The sequence below is a fragment of the Zalophus californianus genome, chromosome 1 (genome assembly GCF_009762305.2).
Source record: "Zalophus californianus isolate mZalCal1 chromosome 1, mZalCal1.pri.v2, whole genome shotgun sequence".
Lineage (NCBI taxonomy): Eukaryota > Metazoa > Chordata > Mammalia > Carnivora > Otariidae > Zalophus > Zalophus californianus.
The window spans coordinates 19,046,564-19,069,949 of record NC_045595.1 but is presented as its reverse complement, the minus strand read 5'-3'; the positions used below and the strand labels follow the sequence as shown (position 1 = coordinate 19,069,949).

The 23,386-nt window shown below is 42.6% G+C and overlaps 1 protein-coding gene across 10 annotated transcripts in view; it reads right to left on the bottom strand.

Annotated features, from left to right (window-relative positions):
- The window catches only part of RBM6 (RNA binding motif protein 6), a 102,481-nt gene that overhangs the window by 9,287 nt on the left and 69,808 nt on the right, over positions 1–23,386 (bottom strand). For 6 of the 10 annotated variants that reach the window (XM_027582794.2, XM_027582791.1, XM_027582790.1 and 3 more), the window contains 10 exons: positions 13,932–14,006; positions 7,794–7,854; positions 5,516–5,788; positions 4,955–5,115; positions 3,875–3,972; positions 3,146–3,188; positions 2,924–3,005; positions 2,594–2,679; positions 1,937–2,083; positions 753–848 (listed from right to left, as the gene is read on the bottom strand). In XM_027582794.2, the coding sequence (XP_027438595.1) occupies positions 753–848; positions 1,937–2,083; positions 2,594–2,679; positions 2,924–3,005; positions 3,146–3,188; positions 3,875–3,972; positions 4,955–5,115; positions 5,516–5,788; positions 7,794–7,854; positions 13,932–14,006 (1,122 nt within the window). Of the gene's footprint in view, positions 1–752; positions 849–1,936; positions 2,084–2,593; positions 2,680–2,923; positions 3,006–3,145; positions 3,189–3,874; positions 3,973–4,954; positions 5,116–5,515; positions 5,789–6,702; positions 6,783–7,793; positions 7,855–13,931; positions 14,007–14,936; positions 15,122–23,386 lie in introns of those variants that run through there. The other 4 variants (XM_027582797.2, XM_027582793.1, XR_003517945.2 and 1 more) reach the window with 4 other exon arrangements.

The following is a 23,386-nucleotide window of genomic DNA, read 5'->3' as shown; positions in this document are numbered from 1 at the left end:
AAGGAAGAATAAGCTCTCAGGTAGACATTCAGCTCCTGAGTGAGGCAAAGGCAAAGGCATTGTTAGGACTGAGGCTACAATGAACTGAACTAGTAATGTGACACAGGTAGAGCATTTATCAATAGTTCATAGGAACCGTGAAATAATGATGCATGGTCACTGGCTTGTGATGAATTGAAATAAAAAAATAAAGCATGATCACTACAGCTACATATTTACATTTAATCAGAATCACCTGTGATTGCAGGAGACCATCACTTTAATGCATCTAAAAAATGGGTACCGATTTTAGCATTGTTGACTGTGGCCAGACAGGTAAACTGTAAAAACAACCATGCATGCACTCCACATCTGAGCTTCTTACACAGCACCGAAAGACAGGAAAAATCAGAGCCAGGAAAATGGGTCTCTTAGAAGAGAAGGATTAACAAGACCAAGATTATAACTTAAAAAGGCCCAGACATTCCCTTGTCTGATGAGAATGGTGCAGGATACAAAGAAAGAAGACAGAAAGTTGCCTTGTTTCTCCAATTATATCCCTACTAGCAGGCAGGAACATTTAACTCATGCTCATACTCAAGAAAAGTCCTTGTTTGGGAGGTAGAGAGAACTAAAGGACCAACACCGAAGTGAAGCCTTTGAACTTCCCTTCCCATTCAGAACCAGCCCCAGCCCCAGCCCCAGCCCTAGTCCCAGCCCCAGCCCCAGCCTCAGCCCCCAGCCCCCAGCCTCCGGCCTTGGCTTAGCCTTACTGGTGGAGGACTTTCTTCCTTCTTCACAGTGGGAGGCAGGGGCTTCTTAAAGACGTCTTCTGGGGGGGCTGTCCCCTCACTGGCATTTTCCTGAAACTGATTAAACCCGTTAATTCTTATATGATACTCATAAAAGCTGGGTTAAGAACCCTGTCGAAATTAATCAGATTTTCCAAAACTCCTAATCTGTGAAATATCTGTAATGCTGCCATAATGATTTCAAAATAAAAAGCCTTTGAAAACATAACATTCAGTATATACTGAGTGATCACTGTATGTCAAGCAACAGATAAGACATTTATATGCATTACTGTCCTCAGCCTTTACTACAACCTTCCCAGATAGGCATTAATACCCTCATTTTACAAATGGCTGGGAATATGGTTGTAAAGAAAAGTGGCAAAAGCTGAATCCAAATATTAAGCTAGCAGAACTCTAAAGTCTAAGTTCTCAGAAACACACACATATTTTCTCTCTCTCTGAATCTCTAGATAAACAACTAGCAATATTAGAAGGGGAAACAGACAAGTTACAAATTGAGCCACAAGCAAATTCATCCATTTTCACTAACGCATAATCGGTGCCAGGGCAAATCAATGTAATTCTTTGGAAAATAATTTGGCTTTATGTCAGGAGATACCAAAATATTCAACATCTTCCATTTTGAAAGTTCAGCCTAAGGAAGTAATTTAGAAGGAGAAATAAAATGCTGAACGATGCATACTACAACAGAATAAGACTAGAAAGAAAAGACAAATAATGCAGGATTGATGAAAATAAGGGTACAGTTTTACTGTGAGTTTTTACCATACAGGCGTTAAAATAAAGAGTATTATAAAACCATGGAAAAACTACTTAAGATCAAATATAAATAGAGCAGAGAATACAGAATGGTAACCTCTGCTACAATTACACCTACAGAAATGTGTATACAGAGTCAAGCACTGAAGAGGGGGCGTAGGAAAGTGAAACTGTGTGGAGCCCAGGTGTTAGGGTTTGAGCTGAGTCACTTTGTTCTACCATCCACAGTTTTTGCATTTGTGAAAGAGTTACCACCAGCTGTAAGAGGCAAGGGGATTGCCTGCTTTTTCGTAACCTGACACCTCAACTCTAGATCTCTTCTATGACCCCTTTATTTGAATCTGTAATTGTCTCGTAAAGAGCAGATTTACAAGTTCTCTTACCCTTGTTACTCCTCGGTCTTTTTTCTCCTTGCCATCTCTTTTAGATGCTTCCTTCTTGCTACTTGACTTTCCTTGACTGGTGGACTTCTTTTCCTTGATCTCTTCTTCTTCAGGTGACCCAGGGTCCTGGGGCACATAGACTTCTTGCTGCAATACAGTTAGAAACTGTTAAGTCTACAGAATATCTCACTTTCCCAGTTAATTCTAGGTCTAAGGAACAAGTTCCCTTCTGGGAGAAAGAACAGCTCTCTCCCTCACAAGCCTAAGAAGAGACCACATCAAACAATCTTGAAACCCACTCCAGGGGCCAGGACACATCCAGACCACTCACTGTCCATTTTTCCAAGAGCAGCACTATTCTTACCTATAATGCCATATAGGTAACAGTTAACAAATCCTGAATGAACACAACTCAATAAATACAACTCAATATAAGATGTGGACTTTAAAAAACACCAGACTAGACATGAGATCTAGACAGTATAACAGCAGCTGCCAGGAATGGAGAAATATTTAAATTTCCATAAGATTTAAACTTTTCCACTTTTCTTGTAATGAGCAACCAAAAAAATCCAGGGAATAAAACCTTCAAAGTAACAAATTATAGGTACTTTTCTCAAAAGAATCACTGATAAAGTAAACAAACCAAAAACTCACCTGGGTGTTGGGGTCATAATAAGTTCCTGCCAAAGGGTCATAATAGTAGCCAGTAGCGGAATCATATATGTAGCAGTCAGATGATGCTAGTGGGAATAAAACCAGAGCCAATGTTAGTCCCTGTCCAGTGAAGCCCTGGCTGGGGACTCACTGAGAACAACCCAGAAATGGGGCTGGCCAACCCAAACAGATGCAGAACCTGTAGATGGTGCTCTCTCTGAATGTGCATCCCCAGTCAACAGTATCTCTTGCTAACTTTGTGACCACAAAGATTTCAATTAATGAGTAGTCAAGCCACAAAGAGCAATAGAAATAAAACAAGTGACTTACACTGTTGTCCTTGTCGATTTGTATCTGAAGCCCAGTCTGAATTTCTGCCTCCTCCTCTCCTATCTCGGAAATACTTTTTACCCTATCACAGAAAGGCTAGTTAAAATTATGGAACTTCTGATAGCTCTTAACCTTAACAGTCACCCACTGGAGAAAATTCAAGATCACTCTTTCAGTCACTTGAGGATTTTGACAGAGCACTCCCCAACTGCTGAAGCCTACCTGATAGTAGTGCATGTGCTCAGAATGGTCCCCAGAATCATTTCTGCAACAAATAATACAACACATCTTGAGTCTGCTACAAAAAGCCACTTGAGGATTGCCTAACCCTACAGATTTGCCAAGAAACTAAGTTTCCCCCATTTTGGAGGGAAAGAAACCACCCAGAGCAAGCAGGCCTGGCAGCACAGAGATTTCTACAAAGCTAACGCTGAAGCAAAAGAGCAAACAAGTTGAGGGTGCTAGAGCAAGATCTGCCCCATGCCTGCAAGCCTGCCTCTGTGATGCAGCCATTTCCTAGGTACCACTCCTGGGTCAAGGTAAGTATAGGAGTAAAGAGGAATTAGACTTCCCAGTACCATGGGGGCATGACCAGGGTCAGAGGAATGGGGAGTCAGGACAGCATTTTCTTAGGATTCTGAGGGGCAAGGATGTATCGAGATTTCTGCATATCCAAGACTGTATCATCATTTGGAACCCAAAGATACCAGGCAGTGAAGAGGGAAGGCACTTACGTACCTAGTGCTGCTATTTAAGGAAAAAACAAACAAAAACAATAAAAAAAGACAACTAAAGTCAGAATAAGGCAAGCTTCATAAAAAGAAAACATGCACACTACCTGAAGAAATCCACATCGGAAGGTACCATGTCTTACTATCTCTACCTTTTAGGAGTTGCCTCCCAAAAACTTGAGTAGGGGAATCACAAAGGAGCCCCACTCTTCTGCCTTACCTTCGTTTTCCAGTGGCCAAGTTTACAGCTACCATCTTCCCATCAATACTAAATGGTGGATCAAGGTTCTGCAAGATCTTCACTACACGAAGAGCTTCCTGGGAAACCAAAGACACATTGCAGCACAAAGAGAGAAAAGGCCATGTCCTTTGAAAGAGAACTGAACATGGATTTTCTTCTCAAAAGACAAATTTACTGAACATTATGTTCTGGTTGTAATTATAATAGTAAGAGCACCCTGGCAAAAACAGGCAACTCTTGATGAAGGGTTGATCAGAATAGTGATCATAGTAAACATCAGTTTCTGGTATTAATATCAGAAATTCAAATTCTCTTCTTTTAGGCTGCAACTCTCATTGCATCAGATCCAGTTTACAAAGTCCCTTGTGACTTCTGAGCATGAAATCTAAAAAATACCAACAAGGGGTGCCTGGGTGGCTCAGCTGGTTAAGCATCTGCCTTCAGCTCAGATTATGATCCCAGGGTCCTGGGATCGAGCCCAGCATCAGCTCGGTGGGGAGTCTGCTTCTCCCTCTCCCTCTGCCCCTCTCCCAGCTCATGCTCTTTCTCTCCCAAATAAATAAAATCTTAAAAAAGAAAAATACCAATGATTTTCATTACTACTTTCCTGTTACCTCCATAGAAAAGGGCCCCACAACTAAAAATTCAAGCCATAAGAATCTCTTAAATAACATTTTAAGGAAAAAGAGGAAATGTCCTGTTACCATCAAATATAAAACCATCTATAGCTGAGCAAAACAAATTTAAGAAACTAGAAAATTTACTAAATCTTGCAAGGTTCAGTACACAGATTCTTCACAAGTAACTTAAGTTCTCATGTTATTTTAATTGGACATTGTCACTGCCAAAAGACAAAACCAAATCTAGAAAAATGCTCAGAATTCTAACTTTCAAAGGCAGTCCCTTCCTCTGAATGAGCATTAAACCCAAAGGAAAGAACAAGAGGATTTTGATATCGGGTAGCACATGAGAATTCCAATGGTAAGGAAGTCCTTCAAACCTTCTTCAGGTTTCTATAGCCAGCTGTCCCTTGGCCATTCCAAGGCAGAGGAAACTTACTGCATGGGAGTCCAGGTCAATAAAGCCGTAAGTGTGGCCCATGGGGCCAGTTCTGTTCTTGATGATACGGACATTGGCAGTAGTAAGGCGGACGTAGGGTTCCAGCACTTCCACTATGACCTCAGGTGGAGTGGAACGATAGATGCGCTTTAGCATAATTGCTGAACAAACCACATACAAATGGGAGGAGCAAGGAAAGAGAGAAAGGTTAATTTCCAAAGCCCTCAGAACCTGATTGTCTTTTTTTACTGCAGATGCTATTCTGCTCCAGCAAGGCTGATTCTATAAAACAATGCTGGGTCATATACTTCAAACATTTCTTCACCAATACTCAGAAATCTAAAATGATGCCTTGCTGCATTTGAATAGCAATTTGCTATGTGGAGGATGTAGGTTCCTCCAACTGGTACAGCAAGGCCTGCAGAAAGCAATAGCCTCTACAATCAGGCTGAGCAGTTTTACTAGGGTGTGGGAAACACCTGGTCCCTAGCCACAAAACAGGCCATCTATACTCGAACTGTAGTGGTCACAGTCTGGTTTGTGCCCTGACAAATCACTTACTTTTGCTCTCCCCATCCTGGCGTGTCTCCCCAGACCACGGCTCCTTTTCTCGGTCTCTTCGGAAGGTGAGCCCTTCCCTTCGAGGAGGCAGATACCTTTCTCCTTCTCTCTTTTGATGTCCCAAGCGTGGTTCTTGTCCTTCTTCCCGCTTCTTGGGTTCAGGTTCCTTATCAGCTGACCTTGGGGACTGGTTGGGTTGTTTTTCTGATGGTGCTGGTATGGATGTTTTCTGAGGCTGAGGATAGGTTATTAATTCTTGCTTGGCCTCTGTCACTACAGGAACAGAAACAGAAAGAGAATCTCCAGCAGGTTTCATCCAAAAAACACTACTGCTGTGATTCCTCCTTACCTGCTAACAAACACTCATATTGGAATGGTTTTAATAGTCTCAGAAATTCCTACGAAAAAGTCCTCTAACAGATATTCAGCCAGGCCAATGAGATAGCACATGAAACAGTTCAAAGAAACCCCTCAAGTATTTAAAAAATTTCATCTTAAGAGTTTTCTATCACTTCCCAAACATTTAAATATAAGAAATACTTCATGAGACGCTGGGCCTGACTATTAAAACCAATGATAAGAACAGATTTGGGAACAAAATTACCAAAGATATGACCCTTGCCAGAAGTTTGGTAGAAGCATATATCCCAAACATATGTGTCTAGGAGTCTTTCTTCTTCCAGTGTTATGGTGCTAAGACAGTTGTCTCAAATTCTGTAAGACCACAGGTCCCCTCTTCTCCGGGGAAGCTAACAGACCTACCGGCATATAGCTCATTCACTTGCAAATAATTGTAATGAGCAAATATCCTTCAAAATATAAATGATTCATTCTCAATCTCTTTCTATAGCAGGATAATTTGTCCAATCAATTAGGAATATATTTTTGCAATGAATTCAATTCTTGGAGGGTTCACAGGAAGCCATGTAGTTAAAAAAAAATACATTCTATAGGACCAATGTAGAGATAACTTAACAGCAGTGATAGGCAACTAGTGAACACCTGTTTTACATGTTTTCAGGTTAAAGCTGTCCCAGCCCTTTTAGTGGTATGGTACCCAAGGATTTTTATAAGCCAGCCATTCATTTGTTAGAATATACTGAGAAAGAAGCCTTTCTTCAGGGAAAAAACCCACAATTTTGCATAATCTGAATTGTAATACAAGCTAAAAAATCTCATTTACTCACCTTCTCACAGGTTGGTTTGGTCTCTACAGCATCTAGAGCCTTCCTTAAAGATTTTCAGAACACCTGCTTCACAGTCCTCACTAGAGAGTAGAATCACCACTATAGGCCAAAACCCCAGCTAAGAAACTCTTTGTAGACATACTAAATCCTACACTTGGAACAAACAGGTCCTTCAGAAGGCTACCTGGATCCCTAAACTGAACTGTATTTTATGGTCATGCCCTAGCTCTCCTGAAGGGGTCATATCAGAAACAGGCATATAATAGTCATTGCTGGGGCACCTGGGTGGCTCAGTTGGTTGAGCATGTGCCTTTGGCTCAGGCCATGATCCCAGGGTCCTGGGATCGGGCTCCCTGCTGAGCAGAGAGCCTGCTTCTCCCTCTCTCTCTGCTGCTCCCCCTGCTTGTACACTCGCTCACTCTGTCAATAAAAAAATAATCTTTAAAAAAGAAAAACAAAAGTTTTTCTTTTGTTCTCAGTCATTGCTACAGATGCCTTTGACAGTCTCTTCAAGGCTGCCTACCTAAAGGTTCTCTGGAGAAATTTACTCAAAGTTAAGTGACTGAGAAGCTGGTAGGTTTATTCCTTTATAAAAACAACATATACCCTCAATCCTGATTATTTTCTCTTGTTCATTTTTTACTGTTATTTTACAATATTTTTCTGTTGAAGATTCTGAAATGTTTATACAGAGCGTAAGTAAGAAAACAATCCCGATAACAGATAATTCTCAGTAACGCCAAAGCAGTGGGGGGTAAGGGTCACATGGACGAATGCCACGGAGACTCTTTCTCAACCCAACATCCTTAAATGTATTCTAAATAACACTACTACTGACCTCTGGTCAGCTGCCCACTTGGTTCCCTCAATGTGAGGATTTGGCAACCCATCTCCTTCCCCTGGTGGAACTGAGACCCAATATCATTCACTAACAGGTCACATGAAGTTAGAGATCACATTGCACTTTTAAGAGCTTTACAGATCAACTTGTCTTTAGGGATGACCACTCTTAAAAGCCAAAGAGAGCATGAAATTTGTTTTGATCAGTACATAAAATAAAAACTACCACCACCACCTCTACCACCACTCACCTTCCCTTGGGCACTTGCAGAGTGAACATGAAGATCGGTGTCCAGCTACGCTGACCTTACACTGCATGGGAAAGGGAAAGACTTCAATTTGACCAAAAACATTAAAAAAAAACTTTATGTATATCCAACACAATAGCACCTGCCACACATGAAAGAAATAAGCCATATCCCAGATCACCATAAAGGCTAACAAATCTGATGGCCCCCCACTCATCAGAGCTGGCAGACAGAATATGGGGAGCTGCTGTTTGAGAGCTGCCTTCTAACAGGGCACGTGGACCCCCGAGCAGCCCCAAATGCCTCTGCCAGGGACACGGATTTCTACAGGAAATAAACTTAACTAAGAAAACTGGACTGTTAAATGGTTTATACAATACTACTGCCCCAAAGCCATTGCCCCTCATAGTCTGCATCCAACATTTGGTCCTAAACTGCTTACAAGAGCCCCATTCAGGCTGCACTGGAACTGACAATTCTTGATGATCAACTCCCTTGATTTAAAAAAGGGGCAAGGAGGGGCACATGGGTGGTTCAATCGGTTAAGCGTCTGCCTTTGGCTCAGGTCATGATCCCAGGGTCCTGGAATCAAGCCCTGAGTTGGGTTCCTTGCTCGGTGGGGAGCCGGCTTCTCCCTCTCCCTCTGCCTGCCACTCCCCCTGCTTGTGCTCTCTGTCAAATAAATTTTTTTTTTTTTTTAAGATTTTATTTATTTATTCATGAGAGCCAGAGAGAGACTGAGAGAGAGAGAGAGAGAGGCGCAGAGGGAGAAGCAGGCTCCCAAGGAGCAGGGAGCCCGATGCGGGACTCGATCCCAGGACCCCGGGATCATGGCCTGAGCCGAAGGCAGACGCTTAACCATCTGAGCCACCCAGGCGCCCCAAATAAATAAAATCTTAAAAAAATGATAAATAAAAAAGGGGCAAGGAAAGAAGAGGAAGATACATAAGTAGTGTCTCTGGCAGCTCTTCTGAGGATGTTAAAAGGAAAAGGAACATTCATGCGCCCAAACAAGAGAAGAGACACTTTGCAATGTGAATGTAGTTCTTGTCTGAACCTATGAATAAAAAGGTAAGCACATTGCCAATCCCAAAGAGGCTGAACTTTTGCCAATGAGCTTCCAAGTAGTATGAGGACAGAGAGCTGACTGGCAGGAAACCAAAGAACAGGAACTGTCAAGAAAAGGCTATTTGAGTAGGGCCTTGTAGGGTGAGCAAGGAGGGCATGCCAGATGGAGGAGAATAACCACCACAGCAGAAGCTAATGAGTAAACAGCACACACCAGGTACCCAGCCTGTTCCACAAACTGTCACTTAAGTGATTCAGACAAACTCGATTAAAGTCATTACAGTCGATTTTTTCCTTGTTTGTTCCCTTCTCGGTGTGTGGACAGATCATACACACAGCCCCGCCCTCTGTCGAGCAACTGTGGTGTCTCCCTGCAGGTGAGCACACTGCCCTCTCCACTGGCAACTTTGGCCACGTGTCTGGCTTTGGCCAATAGAGTGTGAGTGAACATGACCTGCACGGGCCTGGCAGAAGCTCTGAGAGCCATTGGTTGGGAGAATGAGCCTCTCATTCTCTCCCTTATCCAGGGGGACAGCAGTGCCACATTGGGACTGCTCCTTCCAGCTGGGTCCCAAATTGAGAGGTCATGGAGCAGAACAAGCAATGACCCATAGTTCCAAACATGTAACTTAAATGAAGAATATGTCTGTGCATTTAAGTCACTGGGATTTTGAGGCTGCTTGTTATTACAGAAAAGTTGTAAATGGTGGAGTCAGGATCCTAACCTTGGTTTAAGTACCATAATGTTCACCTGTTTCAAATGTCCAATGATTTTTTTTTAAAGATTTATTTATTTATTTGAGGGGGGAGGGGCAGAGGGAGAGAGAAAGAAACTCAAGCAGACTCCTACGCTGAAAGTGAAGCCTGATGTGGGGCTCGATCTCATGACCCCCAAGATCATGACCTGAGCTGAAACCAAGAGTTGGATGCTTACCCAACTAAGCCACCCAGGCACCCCCAATGACTTCCAGTATACGTAGAGTGCAACCATCACCACAATCTAACTTCAGGACTTTTTCTTTTAAGATTTTTTTATTTATTTGACAGAGAGAGAGAGAGAGAGAGCACAAGCAGGCACAGCGGCAGGCAGAGGGAGAGGGAGAAGCAGGCTCCTCGCTGAGCAGGGAGCCCGATGCAGGGCTCAATCCCAGGACCTTGGGATCATGATCTGAGCCGAAGGCAGATGCTCAACTGACTGAGCCACCCAGGCGCCCCTAGAACATTTTCATTGGCCCAAAAAGAAACCTAGTGGAGTCATTTCCCATTCTTACCACCAGTCCCATGGAATAGTGCGATATAAGGTATTTTATATCTGGCATAGTGTTTTCAAAGTTTATCCATGTTAGCGTGTTGCAGCATTTCATTCCTTTTATTTATTTAAGATTTATTTATTTGAGAGAGAGAGAGAGAGAGAGCGTGGGCACACGAGCAGGAGGGCGAGAGGAAGAGACAATCTCAGCAAACTCTGCACTGAGCATGGAGCCCGATGCAGGGCTCGATCTCATGAGACAGAGATCATGACCTGAGCCAAAACAAGAATCGGAGGCTCAACTGACTGCGCCACCCAGGAGACCCACTTCATTCCTTTTAATTGCCAAATAGCATTCCACTGTAGGGCTGCACTGAGTGTTGTCTGTCTATCCATTCAGCAGTTGATGGATATTTTGTTGTTTCGATTTCTGGGACATTACAAATAATACTGCTATAAATATATTTTTTTAAGTTGGTAGATTCCACATCAGGCCAAAGGTTGCATATGCAGGGCTGGTACTCAATCCTTCCAATAAAGTGCAGAAATTACAAGAACCCCTGAGACAGCTAAGCAAGTGGCTTGTCATCTTAGGGGGCAATGTAACCAAGCCATTCTGTTCTTTCAAGCAACAGCTTTGGCAATAGCCATGTAATTTTGACATCAGATATCGACATTTGCTTTCTGCCAGTTAACAGAAAATAAGAGTTTGGGGTGCCTGGGTGGCTCAGTCAGTTGAGCATTCAACTCTTGGTTTCAGCTCAGGTCACGATCTCAGAGGTGTCCCTCTCCCTCTGCCCCTCCCCCTGCTCACGTGCTCTCTTTCTCAAAACTAAATAAATCTTAAAAAAAAAAAATAAAGTTCAAAATTATCCCTTTAATGCTAGCTCCCTCCATCCCTGATTATAAAAGAAACAATATATGTGTATTATAGCTGATAGGAAAAGTGTAAGAGAGGGGGAGAAATCACCCATAAACTCAAAATGTAGAGGCAATCACTATTAAAATGTTAAATGTTATAAAAATCCTAAAGGTCTTTTTGTAGAAATGGAAAAGCTGATTCTCAAATTTATATGGAATTGCAAAAGACACTCAATAGCCAAAAGAACTTTAAAAAAGAACAAAGTTGAAAGACATACTTACCAATTTCAAAACTTACTACAGAGCTACAATAATCAAAAAACAGCATGGTACTAATGTAAGGATAAAAATATAGAACAGAATAAAACTGAGAGTCTATAGAAATAAACCTACAGACCTCTGGTCAACTGCTTTCCAACAAGGGTGCAAGACCATTCAACAGGAAAAGAATAGTTAATTCAACAAATGATGCTGGGACAAGTGGATACCCACATGCCAAAAATGAAGCTGCACCCTTACCTCACAGCATGAACAAAAATTAACTCAAAATAAATCAAAGCTTTAAATATAAAAGCCCAAACTATAAAATTCTTAGAAAACAAAGGGGTAAATCTTCATCACCGTGGATTTGGCAATTGATTCCTGACACCAAAGGATAAGCAACAAAAGAAAAAAACAGCTGAAATAGATTTTATCAAAATTAATTTTTGTGCAAAAAACAACACACAGAATGGGAGAAAATAATTGCAAATCACACATCTGATAAGGGATTTATATCCAGAATCCAGTATAAAGAACTCTTATAACAACAACAAAAAGACAAATGACCCAATTAAAAATGGGCAAAGAGGGGCGCCTGAGTGGCTCAGTTGTTAAGCATCTGCCTTCGGCTCAGGTCACGATCCCAGGGTCTTAGGATCGAGCCCCGCATGGGGCTCCCTGCTCGGCGGGAAGCCTGCTTCTCCCTCTCCCACTCTCCCTGCTTGTGTTCCCGCTCTCGCTGTGTCTTTCTCTGTCAAATAAATAAATAAAATCTTAAAAAAAATAAAAATAAAAAATAAAAATGGGCAAAGGATTTGGATAAACATTTCTCCAAAGAAGATATAAAAGTGGCAACAAACACATAAAAAGATGCTCAACGTCATTAGTCACTAGGGAAATTAAAATAATTAGATACTATTTTACACCCACTTAGGAAGGCTATTATCAAAAAAGGGTTGGGGTGCCTGGCTGGCTCAGTTGGTAGAGTGTGTGACTCTTGATCTTGGGACTGTGAGTTTGAGCCCCACGTTGGATGCAGAGATTACTTAAAAATAAAAAAAAATTTAAAAAAGGGTTAAAATTACAAATGTGGTCAAGGGTGTACAGAAATTGGGACTCTCATACGTTGCTGGTGGGAATGTAAAATGGTGCAGCTGCTGTCTATGGAAAATAGCCTGGTGATTCCTCAAAGAGTTAAAACATAAAAGTACCGTATGACCTCACAATTCCTGGGTATATACCCAACGGAACTGAAAATGTGTGTTCAAGCAAAAACTTGTACGTGAATGGTCACAGCAGTCTTATTCACAACAGACAAGAGGTGGAAACAACCCAAATGTCCATAAACTGATGAATGAATAAAGAAAATGTGGCATAGCCATATAATATTCAGCCATAAAAATGAGTGATATACCGATACATACAACATGGATAAACCTTGACAACATGCTAAGTGAACAAAGGCAGACACAAAAGGTCAAATGTTCTATGACTCCACTTACATGAAATGTCTAGAATGGGCAAATCCATAGAGATAGAAGGCAGATTAGTGGTTTATTAGGAAATGAGGGAAAGGAGACTGAGGAGTGACTGCTCAATAGATACAGGGTCTCCTTTTGAAGTGATGAGAAGTTCTAGAACTAGATGGTGATGATGGTTGTACAACACTATGCATATACTGAATGCCAGTGAATTATATGTTTTAAAATGGTTTAAATGATAAATTTAATGTTACATGTATTTTATCACAGTTTTTTAAAAAGTTAAATGTTTTCCTAAAATGACACCATGAAATGAGTGCTCTGGTTAATGACAACCACAGCTATACAAATTATATTTCATTGAAGCTAATAAAATATCAAGCTAAAGTTTTTGCTGAATTTTATCAAGTTTTATAATGAATTTTTAATGAATCATGGTTCAGAAACTATACATTTTTCATAATTATTTTTGAAACTAAGTAGCAGCAATGAAAACTGGCAAATCTTATTTTCATGCTCATTTGCAAGCTAGCTGGACTTCCAATAAGAGTATAGTCCAGGGGCGCCTGGATGGCTCAGTCGGTTAAGCATCTGCCTTCAGCTCGGGTCATGATCCCAGGGTCCTGGTATTGAGTCCTGCATTGGGCTCCCTGCTCCGTGGGGAGTCTGCTTCTCCCTCTGCCCATACCCCCCCACCCCATGCTCTCTCTTTCAAATAAATAAAATCTTAAATAAAAAAAAAAGAGTATAGCCTAAAATCTTTAAATATGCCATTCTAGAAGACTACTGGACCTTAAGAGAGGTAAAATGTCATGGTACCTGAAAGTTTTATATCCTTGGAAACCCTGTAATATCCAAAAAGTGTATACCTCTGGCAGAACCAACCTCTCCAAATACTAATCCCCTATAACCACCCCCAGGAAGGTGGTAACCAGGGAGAAGTTTAAGTCAATGCAGTTCATAATCAACTGAAAAGCATGGTATATGTCCCTTGACAAAGTGCCTCCAACAGGCCCAGCCAGAATCCTCTATGGCCACAGGCAGCAGCCAGAAAGCATGAGTGGTGGCTGGCCTTGCCCAGACCCTCAGTTCATGTGAAGTGAACTAAGGTAGAAGAGCTCTGTCCTTGGCAATGCATACTACCAGGGAGCACTCCTGGAGACACAGAGGAGCTGTGAGGCTGGATCCTTACTTCTAAGGAACAGAATTCTTGGCACTTACCCGTTTGCAGTACCAAAAATCTGGGCCTGGTATATACTCAAGGGTGACCTCTTTGTCATGGATCATTAGAGTTCCCTGTGAAGACAAAGACAGAAGCCATCAACATCAACCCTCAGAGAAACAGAGAGACAGGAAGGCACAGAGAGCCTTTCCAGTCTCCAAGCTGAAACATTTTACAAAGACTGAACCTATTTATCGACAAAAGGAAATGGCTGTTTTAAGCCACAGACTTGGGGCAGTGTGGCAGAGCAAGCTTAAGCTTAGGGAAAGGACGTGGGAAAATCAGTCTTCAGCCTTGGCTCTTGTGGGTCAGGGCGCTGTCCTTGGGCAGGTTAGGCCGAGTCTACTTCTCCAGAGGTATGTAGTGCACGTTCACGAGTCCCAGCAAATCCCCCACCTGACTCGGAGTGAGCACACTAGCAGAAGCCAACTCTTCCTTCTGCAGCTCAGAGGCACAGGAGCCCTCTCAATTATCTTCTTTTCCATGGCTAACTCAAATCTCCTTGGAAAGGCAGGTAGGGCTCTTAACTGTGGTGCCTGAAAACTTTCTTTGGAACACTGGCTGCATGGCAAAAGCCCCCAGAAAAAAAGGTACAACCCCGATGACAGGCAGAACGGAGAAAGGTGAAAGCTTCACGGCAGGTCACATCCTATGGCAGGACCCTGAATGGCTGATGGTAGCGGCGGCGGTGGTGGTGGCAGCTGCATCACTCTGGCTTGGAGCCTACAGAGCGAGCCAGCCATGAGATCTGAGGAGCAACCATTGGCAAATCAGCACTGGGGGAAGTCTGGCACAGGAACAGGTGGGGAAAGGGGCTCAATAAGCTTGCAGTTACAGAGCTCCTTTGCCTCTGCATTTTGGAAAAGTCACCAATTCTATTTCCCATCAAGAAAAGGTAAGGCTTAATAAACACTAGCCAGCAGATATGTGTTAGAGCAGAGAGAAAAAAAAAATTCTCTGCTTACTGACAAGAGACCCTCACCCACACTGGTAAGTGAACTAACCGAGGATGCGACTCTGGAACTAGCCCCTGCGCTGTGTTCATTCTCCGCCCTCTAGGGTCCTCTGTGTCTCCTCAGACAGGGCTCTGAGTTCTACAAGGCATTTCTTTGCAATTGGACCTCAGTTTCTTGCTTGAATCCATACATCTGTCAAATAATGCTTTACCTCTCTGCTTTTCACACCAAAAGAGTCAAGAGAAATACATAGAATAAAATTATTGTCTTGTCAAAACCAAAGGAAATCTGCCCGCCTACCTAGCTCCTAGAGTCTGGTCTCTGAGAAATTGTTATGTGGCTTGTTCTCAAGGCTAGAAGATGATGATAATAAAAATTTGCTATCATTTATTAAGCGCTTACTCAGAGCCAGAAACTGTTAAGTATGTGATCTTATTTAATCCCTTGAATGATCCCATAAAATAACATTATCTCCACTTTACAGATGAGGAAACATGCTCAGAGCCAAGGTCACCCAGATGGTGAAAGGCAGAGCCAGATTCACACGTGGGCTGTAGATAAGGGACCTCCTACTGCATTCATCAACTCCTGCTCTGTATTAAGGACAAGCAATCTGATCTCAGATTGAGAAGAACTCTGCAGGCAGGGAGGTCAGGGGACTATCACTCTGCCATGCTCTACCATACAGGAGGTTGGTCAGGATGGTACCCTTCTACCTAGAGGCAGTATATCACATCATTTAAGAACATGAACTCTGGGTCAGGTTCGCTAAATTTGAATCTTGCCACCACCTCATGACCTCCAACAAGGACCTTATTAACTTTTATGTGCTTCAGTTTCCTCATTTGTAAAGTAGGGATAACAGTACCTGTTTCATAAGATGGTTATGAAGATTACTTAAATTAATACATGTAAAGAGCTTAGCAAGAAATATAGTGAGGGCTCAATAAATGTATTTTGACTCCTAAGTGCTAAAAAAGGACTAGCATCAGCAGGTGAGACTAGACAGGTCAAAAAGCCACTCACTTCACCTCATTTGCTTGTCAGGTAATATTTCACAACCCATTTCAATCTACTAAAAGACTAAGCTTTCATAGGAAATGGTCACTGCACGTCAGAACCCGTATCTTTATGCTAGCACTTAGTGTCAGTTGTCAATTGCTGGGCCAGATCTTAGTGTCCAGGCTAAATCTTGCTGGCCTTTTATTATCAGTACCAAGTACAGTACTTGGCACAGAAAAGGAACTTAATAAGGGCTTGTGGAAGGAACAAAAGACTGAATGGATCCAACTATCCCTGGAAGACTGGAGTGCTTAGCGCACAGTGGCTCTGGAGGGAGGTACTGCGGTCACAGTGCGCATCTGTACACCCTGGCCACAAAACGTGTGGGTTGCCATTTAAAGAGTGAACAGTGCCACAGGCACAAGGCACTACGGCGAATATAGTCATCTGCAAATTTTGATTTCACCACTTGGAGGTATCACTAGACTCAGAAATTTCTAAGGCAAGGAGTCTTTATACTTCTAGTATGACAAATACACCGCTCCAGGAACCATGGATGACTTTCGTCCAGGGTAGCAAACTCCTGCCAGGAGCATTCATTAGCATATCTTCCCATTTGAGAAGATTGCCTTCCCCTCATGTGTCACAAAGGCAATGATTTCCAATTCCTCAGAGTCCCCTACAGCTAGGACGGCTTTCTTTTCAATCTGCACGTGGCTAGACATAAGGCTGCCAGGAGACCACTGCTAAAGAATATGAAATGCTTTTAACATCACCGTTGAAGAACAGCCAATTGTTTTAATAAGAATAAACAGAGAAATCACTTGAATGAGAACAATCAGGTTTATCTATTATTTGATTCCCCAGCTGCTATCACATACAGGCTGCCCAGATATACCAAGCATGGGGTGACATACACTATGACCCTCCCTATCCTGGCCAGGCCCTTTCTTCAGATTTCATAGGGTAAAGATCTGCCAGTGTCTCCTAGGGAAGCAAACTGTGGGGAGTTGGATTAATGAGTCGGATAAATATTAATAAGTAATAAACCAATAAGTCATTAATGAATGATTTCATGATTTTTGGTTGTCTACTTTTGTCTATTACCTACCATCTTCACACATTAGGATTTTTAGTCATCATTTGAATTATTGGATTATTAAGCTACTAAAGCAAAGGAACCATGAAGACCATGAGTCTGATTAACCAGGTCTGGCTCCTAAAGAGGCATCATACATTTGAAAGTAAACCAGAGACACCTCCTTTCTTAGTGTTAGATTAGGCTTAAATTAGATCAAAACCTGCAAAAATTTATCTCCCAAGCCCAAAGCCCTCACTTGACAAAGTCACATATAGGTGTTCCTAAGTATATCCCCAGGGGTCTTAATGTAAAGCTGCAGAAAGCTAGAGATAACTGCATTTCTGAACAGTAAAGCCAGTCAAGTCCATATTCTCCACCTCAGGGACACTAGAGAGGAGCACACTCTGGGTCTGAGGGCAGCTGAACTCAACATCCACATTTCCATTTCCCTTTTCAGCTGCTGTTCCTGGAAGCTTCGTAACTTCATTTTGTGACTGTCAACCTGTGAAAAGGACTTCGGTCAGAGAATTATGGCTCTACCACATGGTCCAGCTGGCTCATAACCAAACCCCCAGAATCCCTTCTTAAGGTACTAGGGAGGTACAAGAGCAAATGGGAAGGGAAGAACATTTCTGGCCAGCAGCTCGGCACGTTTGTTGACCATCTCCCAACACAAGCACGGTCACAATCACATTTTGTACTGAGAGCACGGTTGCTGTGCGACTGAACGGGTCATCCCATTGAAGCATGGAGAGAGACAGACAGGATCAAAAGGCAGGGAGAAAGTACGTGAGCCTTGTGAATACAACTCACACTGAGACATCAGCAATCCCTCCTCGTAGATTTGTGCTTCTTCCAAACACAGGATGGGAGAATCAGGTTACTGGTGGCTGAGAACTGGTACTGTTTATCAGAGATAGTAATCTTTATTCACTAGGCAATTACAGTTTACAAAGGCATTCTTCACAAATGTCACCTAGCTCAATCCTCACAAGTAGGGCATATATAAAACTTACTTCCACGTGGGAAAGTATGGCTGGGATACATGGAACAGCCTGCCCAAGATTACAGAGCTACTTAGCAACACATACAGGACCAAAAGTCAGGTTTTCTTTTTGCCATATTGCTTTTCTTTGTTTTACACATCCAGGGAGTCAGCCAACTCATAACAGTTGCCACACCAAAGACGTGGCTTCTGATAAAAAGATGCATAAAGTCTAAAGAAATTCGCAGGCAATGGCCCCACAGGGATTTTTTAGAGAGACTGTCATAAAGACCCTGCTCCCTGATAGCACTGCCAATCCCCCAAGCTGGTCTGCTCAGGTGGTCTTTGTGTTCGTAAAGCACTACAATTACTTTAAGGCACAGTGCCTAACACAAAGAGAGCTGCTAGTAAGCAGGTGCTACCAGCAGTTTCAACAACCCAGCAATCAAATGGACTTGCAGAAAAAGTAAAGCAAGAGGAACCAAATAACAGGTTTAAAACAGATGTACGTTGTTCCTCTTAGTACAAAAGGGTAGTTTTTATAGAAATCTTTTGCAAAGCAGCCAGGCTCATTCTTTCTGGTGCAAGGATATGTTATAGTTCAAACATCTTATAAAACTCGGTATTTCCAAAGGCCAAAACTAAAATGAGACAGAAAGAGGAAAGGCGGAGAGGGAGGAAGGAGGGGAGTAGAGGAAGAAATCCTAAGGGAAGCACACAGAAAGCTCTGTGATAACTCTGTAGTAGTTCTGTCCATTGATCTCTATATCCTCTGTTAGACTGGCTTTTCTTTTCTTTCTTTTTATTTTTTTTAAAGATTTTTATTTATTTATTCATGAAAGACAGAGAGAGAGAGAGAGGCAGAAGGAGAAGCAGACTCCCAAGGAGCAGGAAGCCCGATGCAGGACTCAATCCCAGGACCCTGGGATCATGACCTGAGCCGAAGGCAGATGCTTAACCATCTGAGCCACCCAGGCGCCCTCTTTTCTTTTTTTTTTTTTTAAGATTTATTTATTTGAGAGAGAGAGGGTGCATGTACTCGGCAGGGGGGAGGCGGGTAGAGGGAGAAGGTCTTCCGCAGACTCCGAGTTGAGTGTGGAGCTGATACAGGCTCAATCTCAAGACCTTGAGATCACAACCTGAGCAGAAACCAAGAGCCAGACACTTAACTGACTGTGCTATCCAGGAGCCATAGACTGACTTTTCACAAAACAGGATCTAAATCACTCTGTGAGCAGCCAGGAGATGAGACTCTAATGGGATCTCCACTGGAAATAGAATCCCACTTCAGGGTCCAATTTAAAGTTGAGGGGCAAGGAGACACTGCACTCTCAGCTGATACTTCATCTCGGTATCTTTTCTTGTCTAGATGAAAGCCAAACATTTTTTTCTGAAATGCTGCTTAGTAGTATTTTTCATGGGGCGTCTGGGGTGCCTGTCTTTTGGTTAAGTGTCTGCCTTCAGCTCAGGTCATGATCCCAGGGTCCTGGGATCAAGCCCCATGTCAGGTTCCCTGCTCAGCAGGGAGACTGCTTCTCCTTCTCCCTCTGTCCATTCCCCCCGGCTTGTGCTCTCTCTCTAATAAATAAATAACATCTTTTAAAAATAATAATAATATTTTTTCACTACCTGACCAGTTTATCTGTCATTTCCTAAGGGGACACCAACAGCATCTTGCTAAAACCTTATGTGTGCTCTCTGAGGCAATATGGCTGGTTGTGTTTCACTCAGCCCAACTCACCAGGCTCAGAGCTGGCCAGAGTCAGGGTCTCAAGGAACACAATACACTCGAGACCAGGCCCCGACATACAGCAACTTGATTATTTCAAAGGTATCTGGTACTGAAATACATTCCACCCACCTCCACCACCACTCCCTGCCAGTCTTTGGTGTATTTTAAAATAAGATCTCAGTTTTTCTACAAAATGCCTCTTGTCATTATGAAAGAAAACCTGCAGTCTTGGAAGTAATTTCATCAACTTAGCTCCCAGAAGGCTTGTCTACCGGGGTATCCATAAAATTCTCCTGCTCTAAGAGTCATTCGGGTCAAAAACAAAGGGGCAAAATATAAACAAACAAATGAATAAGCAAATAAGTAAATAATCAAAACTGCCAAAAGTCTTTTCTATCCCTGTGAGAAGGTGAGGTTCTATCAGAGACTGAGACCAGTAGATGGGGCACTCAGCAAACTCCTTCACCACCAGCATCTTACTATGAAGAAATAATTACAAAGATTCCCCTGGGGGCGCCTGGGTGGCTCAGTTGTTAAGCGTCTGCCTTCGGCTTGGGTCATGATCCCAGGGTCCTGGGATCGAGCCCCGCATTAGGCTCCCTGCTCGGAGGGAAGCCGCTTCTCCCTCTCCCACTCCCCCTGCTTGTGTTCCTGCTCTGTCTCTCTATCAAATAAATAAATAGAATCTTTAAAAAAAAAAAAAAAAGATTCCCCTGAAACTAATAATACAGTATATATTAACTAAATTGAATTTAAATGAATTAGAAAAAAAAAAGAATTACAAGATCCAGCTATTAGTACTTAGAATAACTTAATAAATGTGAACCACCAAAATGCAAATATTTTTGAAACTGTCAGTTTGTTATAATTCTGTATGTTTTATTTTTTTTCCAAGATTTATTTGAGAGAGATAGCAGGAGGGGCAGGGGGAGAGAGAATCTGAAGCCGACTCAGTGCTGAGCGCAGAGCCCAAAGCCCAAAATGGAGCTCAATCTCATGACCCTGTGATCAGACCTAAACTGAAACCAAGAGTGGGTCACTTAACTGACTGTGCCATCCAGGCACCCTAATTTTGTTTTGTTTTTTTTTTTAAAGATTTTATTTATTTGAGAGAGAGTGAGTGAGCAAGCGAGAGAGAGCACAAGCCAGGGGGAGAGGCTGAGGGAGAAGCAGACTCCCCACTAAGCAGGAAGCCTGACACAGAGCTCGATCCCAGGCCCCTGGGATCGTCATGAGGTGGACGCTTAACCAAATGAGCCACCTAGGTGCCCCAATTTTTTATGTTTTAAAGCAGTATTTCATCCGATGTTGATAAGGACCTCAGCCTAGTTAAGATTTTCCTGGTCAATCAATAATTTATTTCCAAACAATTTTTAGTGGAAGTAGAATCATATTTGAACACATCTTACTGGTAATCCTCAGAACTCCCTTCAGAATTCAAGCTTCTATAACCTCTGTTTCATTTTTTTTTCTCAGTTGGTTTCAGTCACATCATAATGAAATCAAAGTATTCATAAAGTAGAACAGATATAGAAACAAGATACAGCTTGTTCCTTCCTAACAATTTTCTCAGTTAGCCCTAAAATAATTGTGGGGTATGCAGAGCAGAGGTTTTAGTCCCAGATAAAAGAGGGGCTCTCCACCTACTTAGGCCCTTAGGGCCATTTTCTCCCCACACCGTTGAATACTAGAACACTATTTAACACTCCTGCATATTCTGAAATGACCTTTTTAAAAAAGATTTTATTTATTTATTTATTTATTTATTTATTTATTTATTTGAGAGAGAGAGAGAGAGAGAGAGAGAGAGAGAGAGAGAGGGAGGGAGGGAGGGAAAGAGCAGGGGGTGGAACTGAGAGACAGGGACAAGCAAACTTTACACTGAGCACGGAGCCCAATGCGGGGCTCAATCTTGCGACCCTGAGATCATGACCTGAACTGAAACCAAGAGTCGGATGTTCAACTGACTGAGCCACCCAAGCGCCCCCTGAGATGACTATTGTTCTAGCTCCCCAACACTCATTTCTCTGGAAAAAGTGGACCCTAAATTCAACATATACACATGCTTCATTGTCTAGGTCTCTAAATTGAGTCACTGTAAAGGAAGAAAAGGGAGTTTCTAAAATCAATGTGGTAAATGTAAAGCTTCTTAACTTTACTTTGTCTATTGAGTAACATAATCAAACCGTTTCTCATTTCTTTTTCTTACTGAGCTCATGATGGGACACGGGAGGAACAGCCAAGAGAAAATACGAGGCCCACAAGTCCTAACGCACTGCACAGATCACACTGCTGAGCCCACCACAAAGGCTGCAGTGTTTCTCAGGTATCCCCCAAAGAACCAGCAGCTATTCTTCTGGCCTCACCACTGAAGAGATTACTTCTACTGGCTCTTCATCTGCTACCTCCCACCCAAGAACCTTAGCTCTCTTGAAGCCTGTCTCTATTAGCCTCTCTGGCTTCAATGTCCTTGCTCAGACATTTCAAAAAAAACCCTGCTGACCTACTTTCTGCAGAAACAATGCCCTGAAAAGATGAATAAAACACAATGCCACCAGACTTCTGAACACACACTGTTCAACTGCCATTTTAGGGAGGTAACCACCCACCATTATTTTTTTCTTAGGCAAAAAGCAACAGAACCAGGGCACCTGGCTGGCTCAGTTGGAAGAGCATGCAACTCTTGATCTGAGGATCAGGAGTTCAAACCCCATGCTGGATACAGAGATTAATAAACAAACAAACAATTAAAAAATAAAAAGCTACAGACCCAATGACACTCTGACAGTAGCTACAACACTAAGAATGGAAGCTCTGAGTCAGAAAAGGTCCATTGGGACAAAAGGTTAGAACCCTAATCCTTTCAGGTGTATTCATTCTCACATGGGAATAAGAGGGTTATCAAACTTCAGTCCTAATAAAAACAAGGGGTGGCTTTTCATATTTAAGGCAGGCTCAAGTCAAATTACTCCATATTGAGGAAGCAACATTTGCTGATCTATACCATGGCTGCCATTGTAGCAGGTACATATAGAAAAGGAGGGAATGATCTCTACACAGGGCAGAAACGTCAGGTAATCCAGGAATTTGAGAGAAGACAAAGCCAAGAGGTCTCTAACGATGTCCCAGCTAGAGGTGCAGCCAAGTGCTACAAAGGCACAGCCCACAGACAGACATCAAGAAACTCTCCCTGATCAAACCTGTATGCCCTGAAAATCTAACACAGACTTAACCCTTGGATACCTTTAAACACCCTCAGACCTAAGACAATATCATCCAGTGTATTAAAAGGCATCCTTTATATCTATTTAAAGCTCTCAAAATAACCAGGTGATTATATAATTGAAAATTTCTCCTCTTGGGCTGTCTGGGTGGCTCAGCAGGTTAAGTGTCTGCCTTCGGCTCGGGTCCTATCCTGGGATCAAGTCCCACATTGGGCTCCCTGCTCAGAGGGGAGTCTGCTTCTCCCTCTGCCTGCTGCTCCCCCTGCTTGTGCTCTCTCTCTGACAAATAAATAAATAAAATCTTTAAGGGGCGCCTGGGTGACTTAGCGTCTACCTTCGGCTCGGGTCATGATCCCAGGGTCCTGGGACCGAGCTCCACATCAGGCTCCCTACTCGACGGGGAGCCTGCTTCTCCCTCTCCCTCTGTGCTCCCCACCCCCCTCTTGTGCTCTCTCTGTGTCAAATAAATAAATA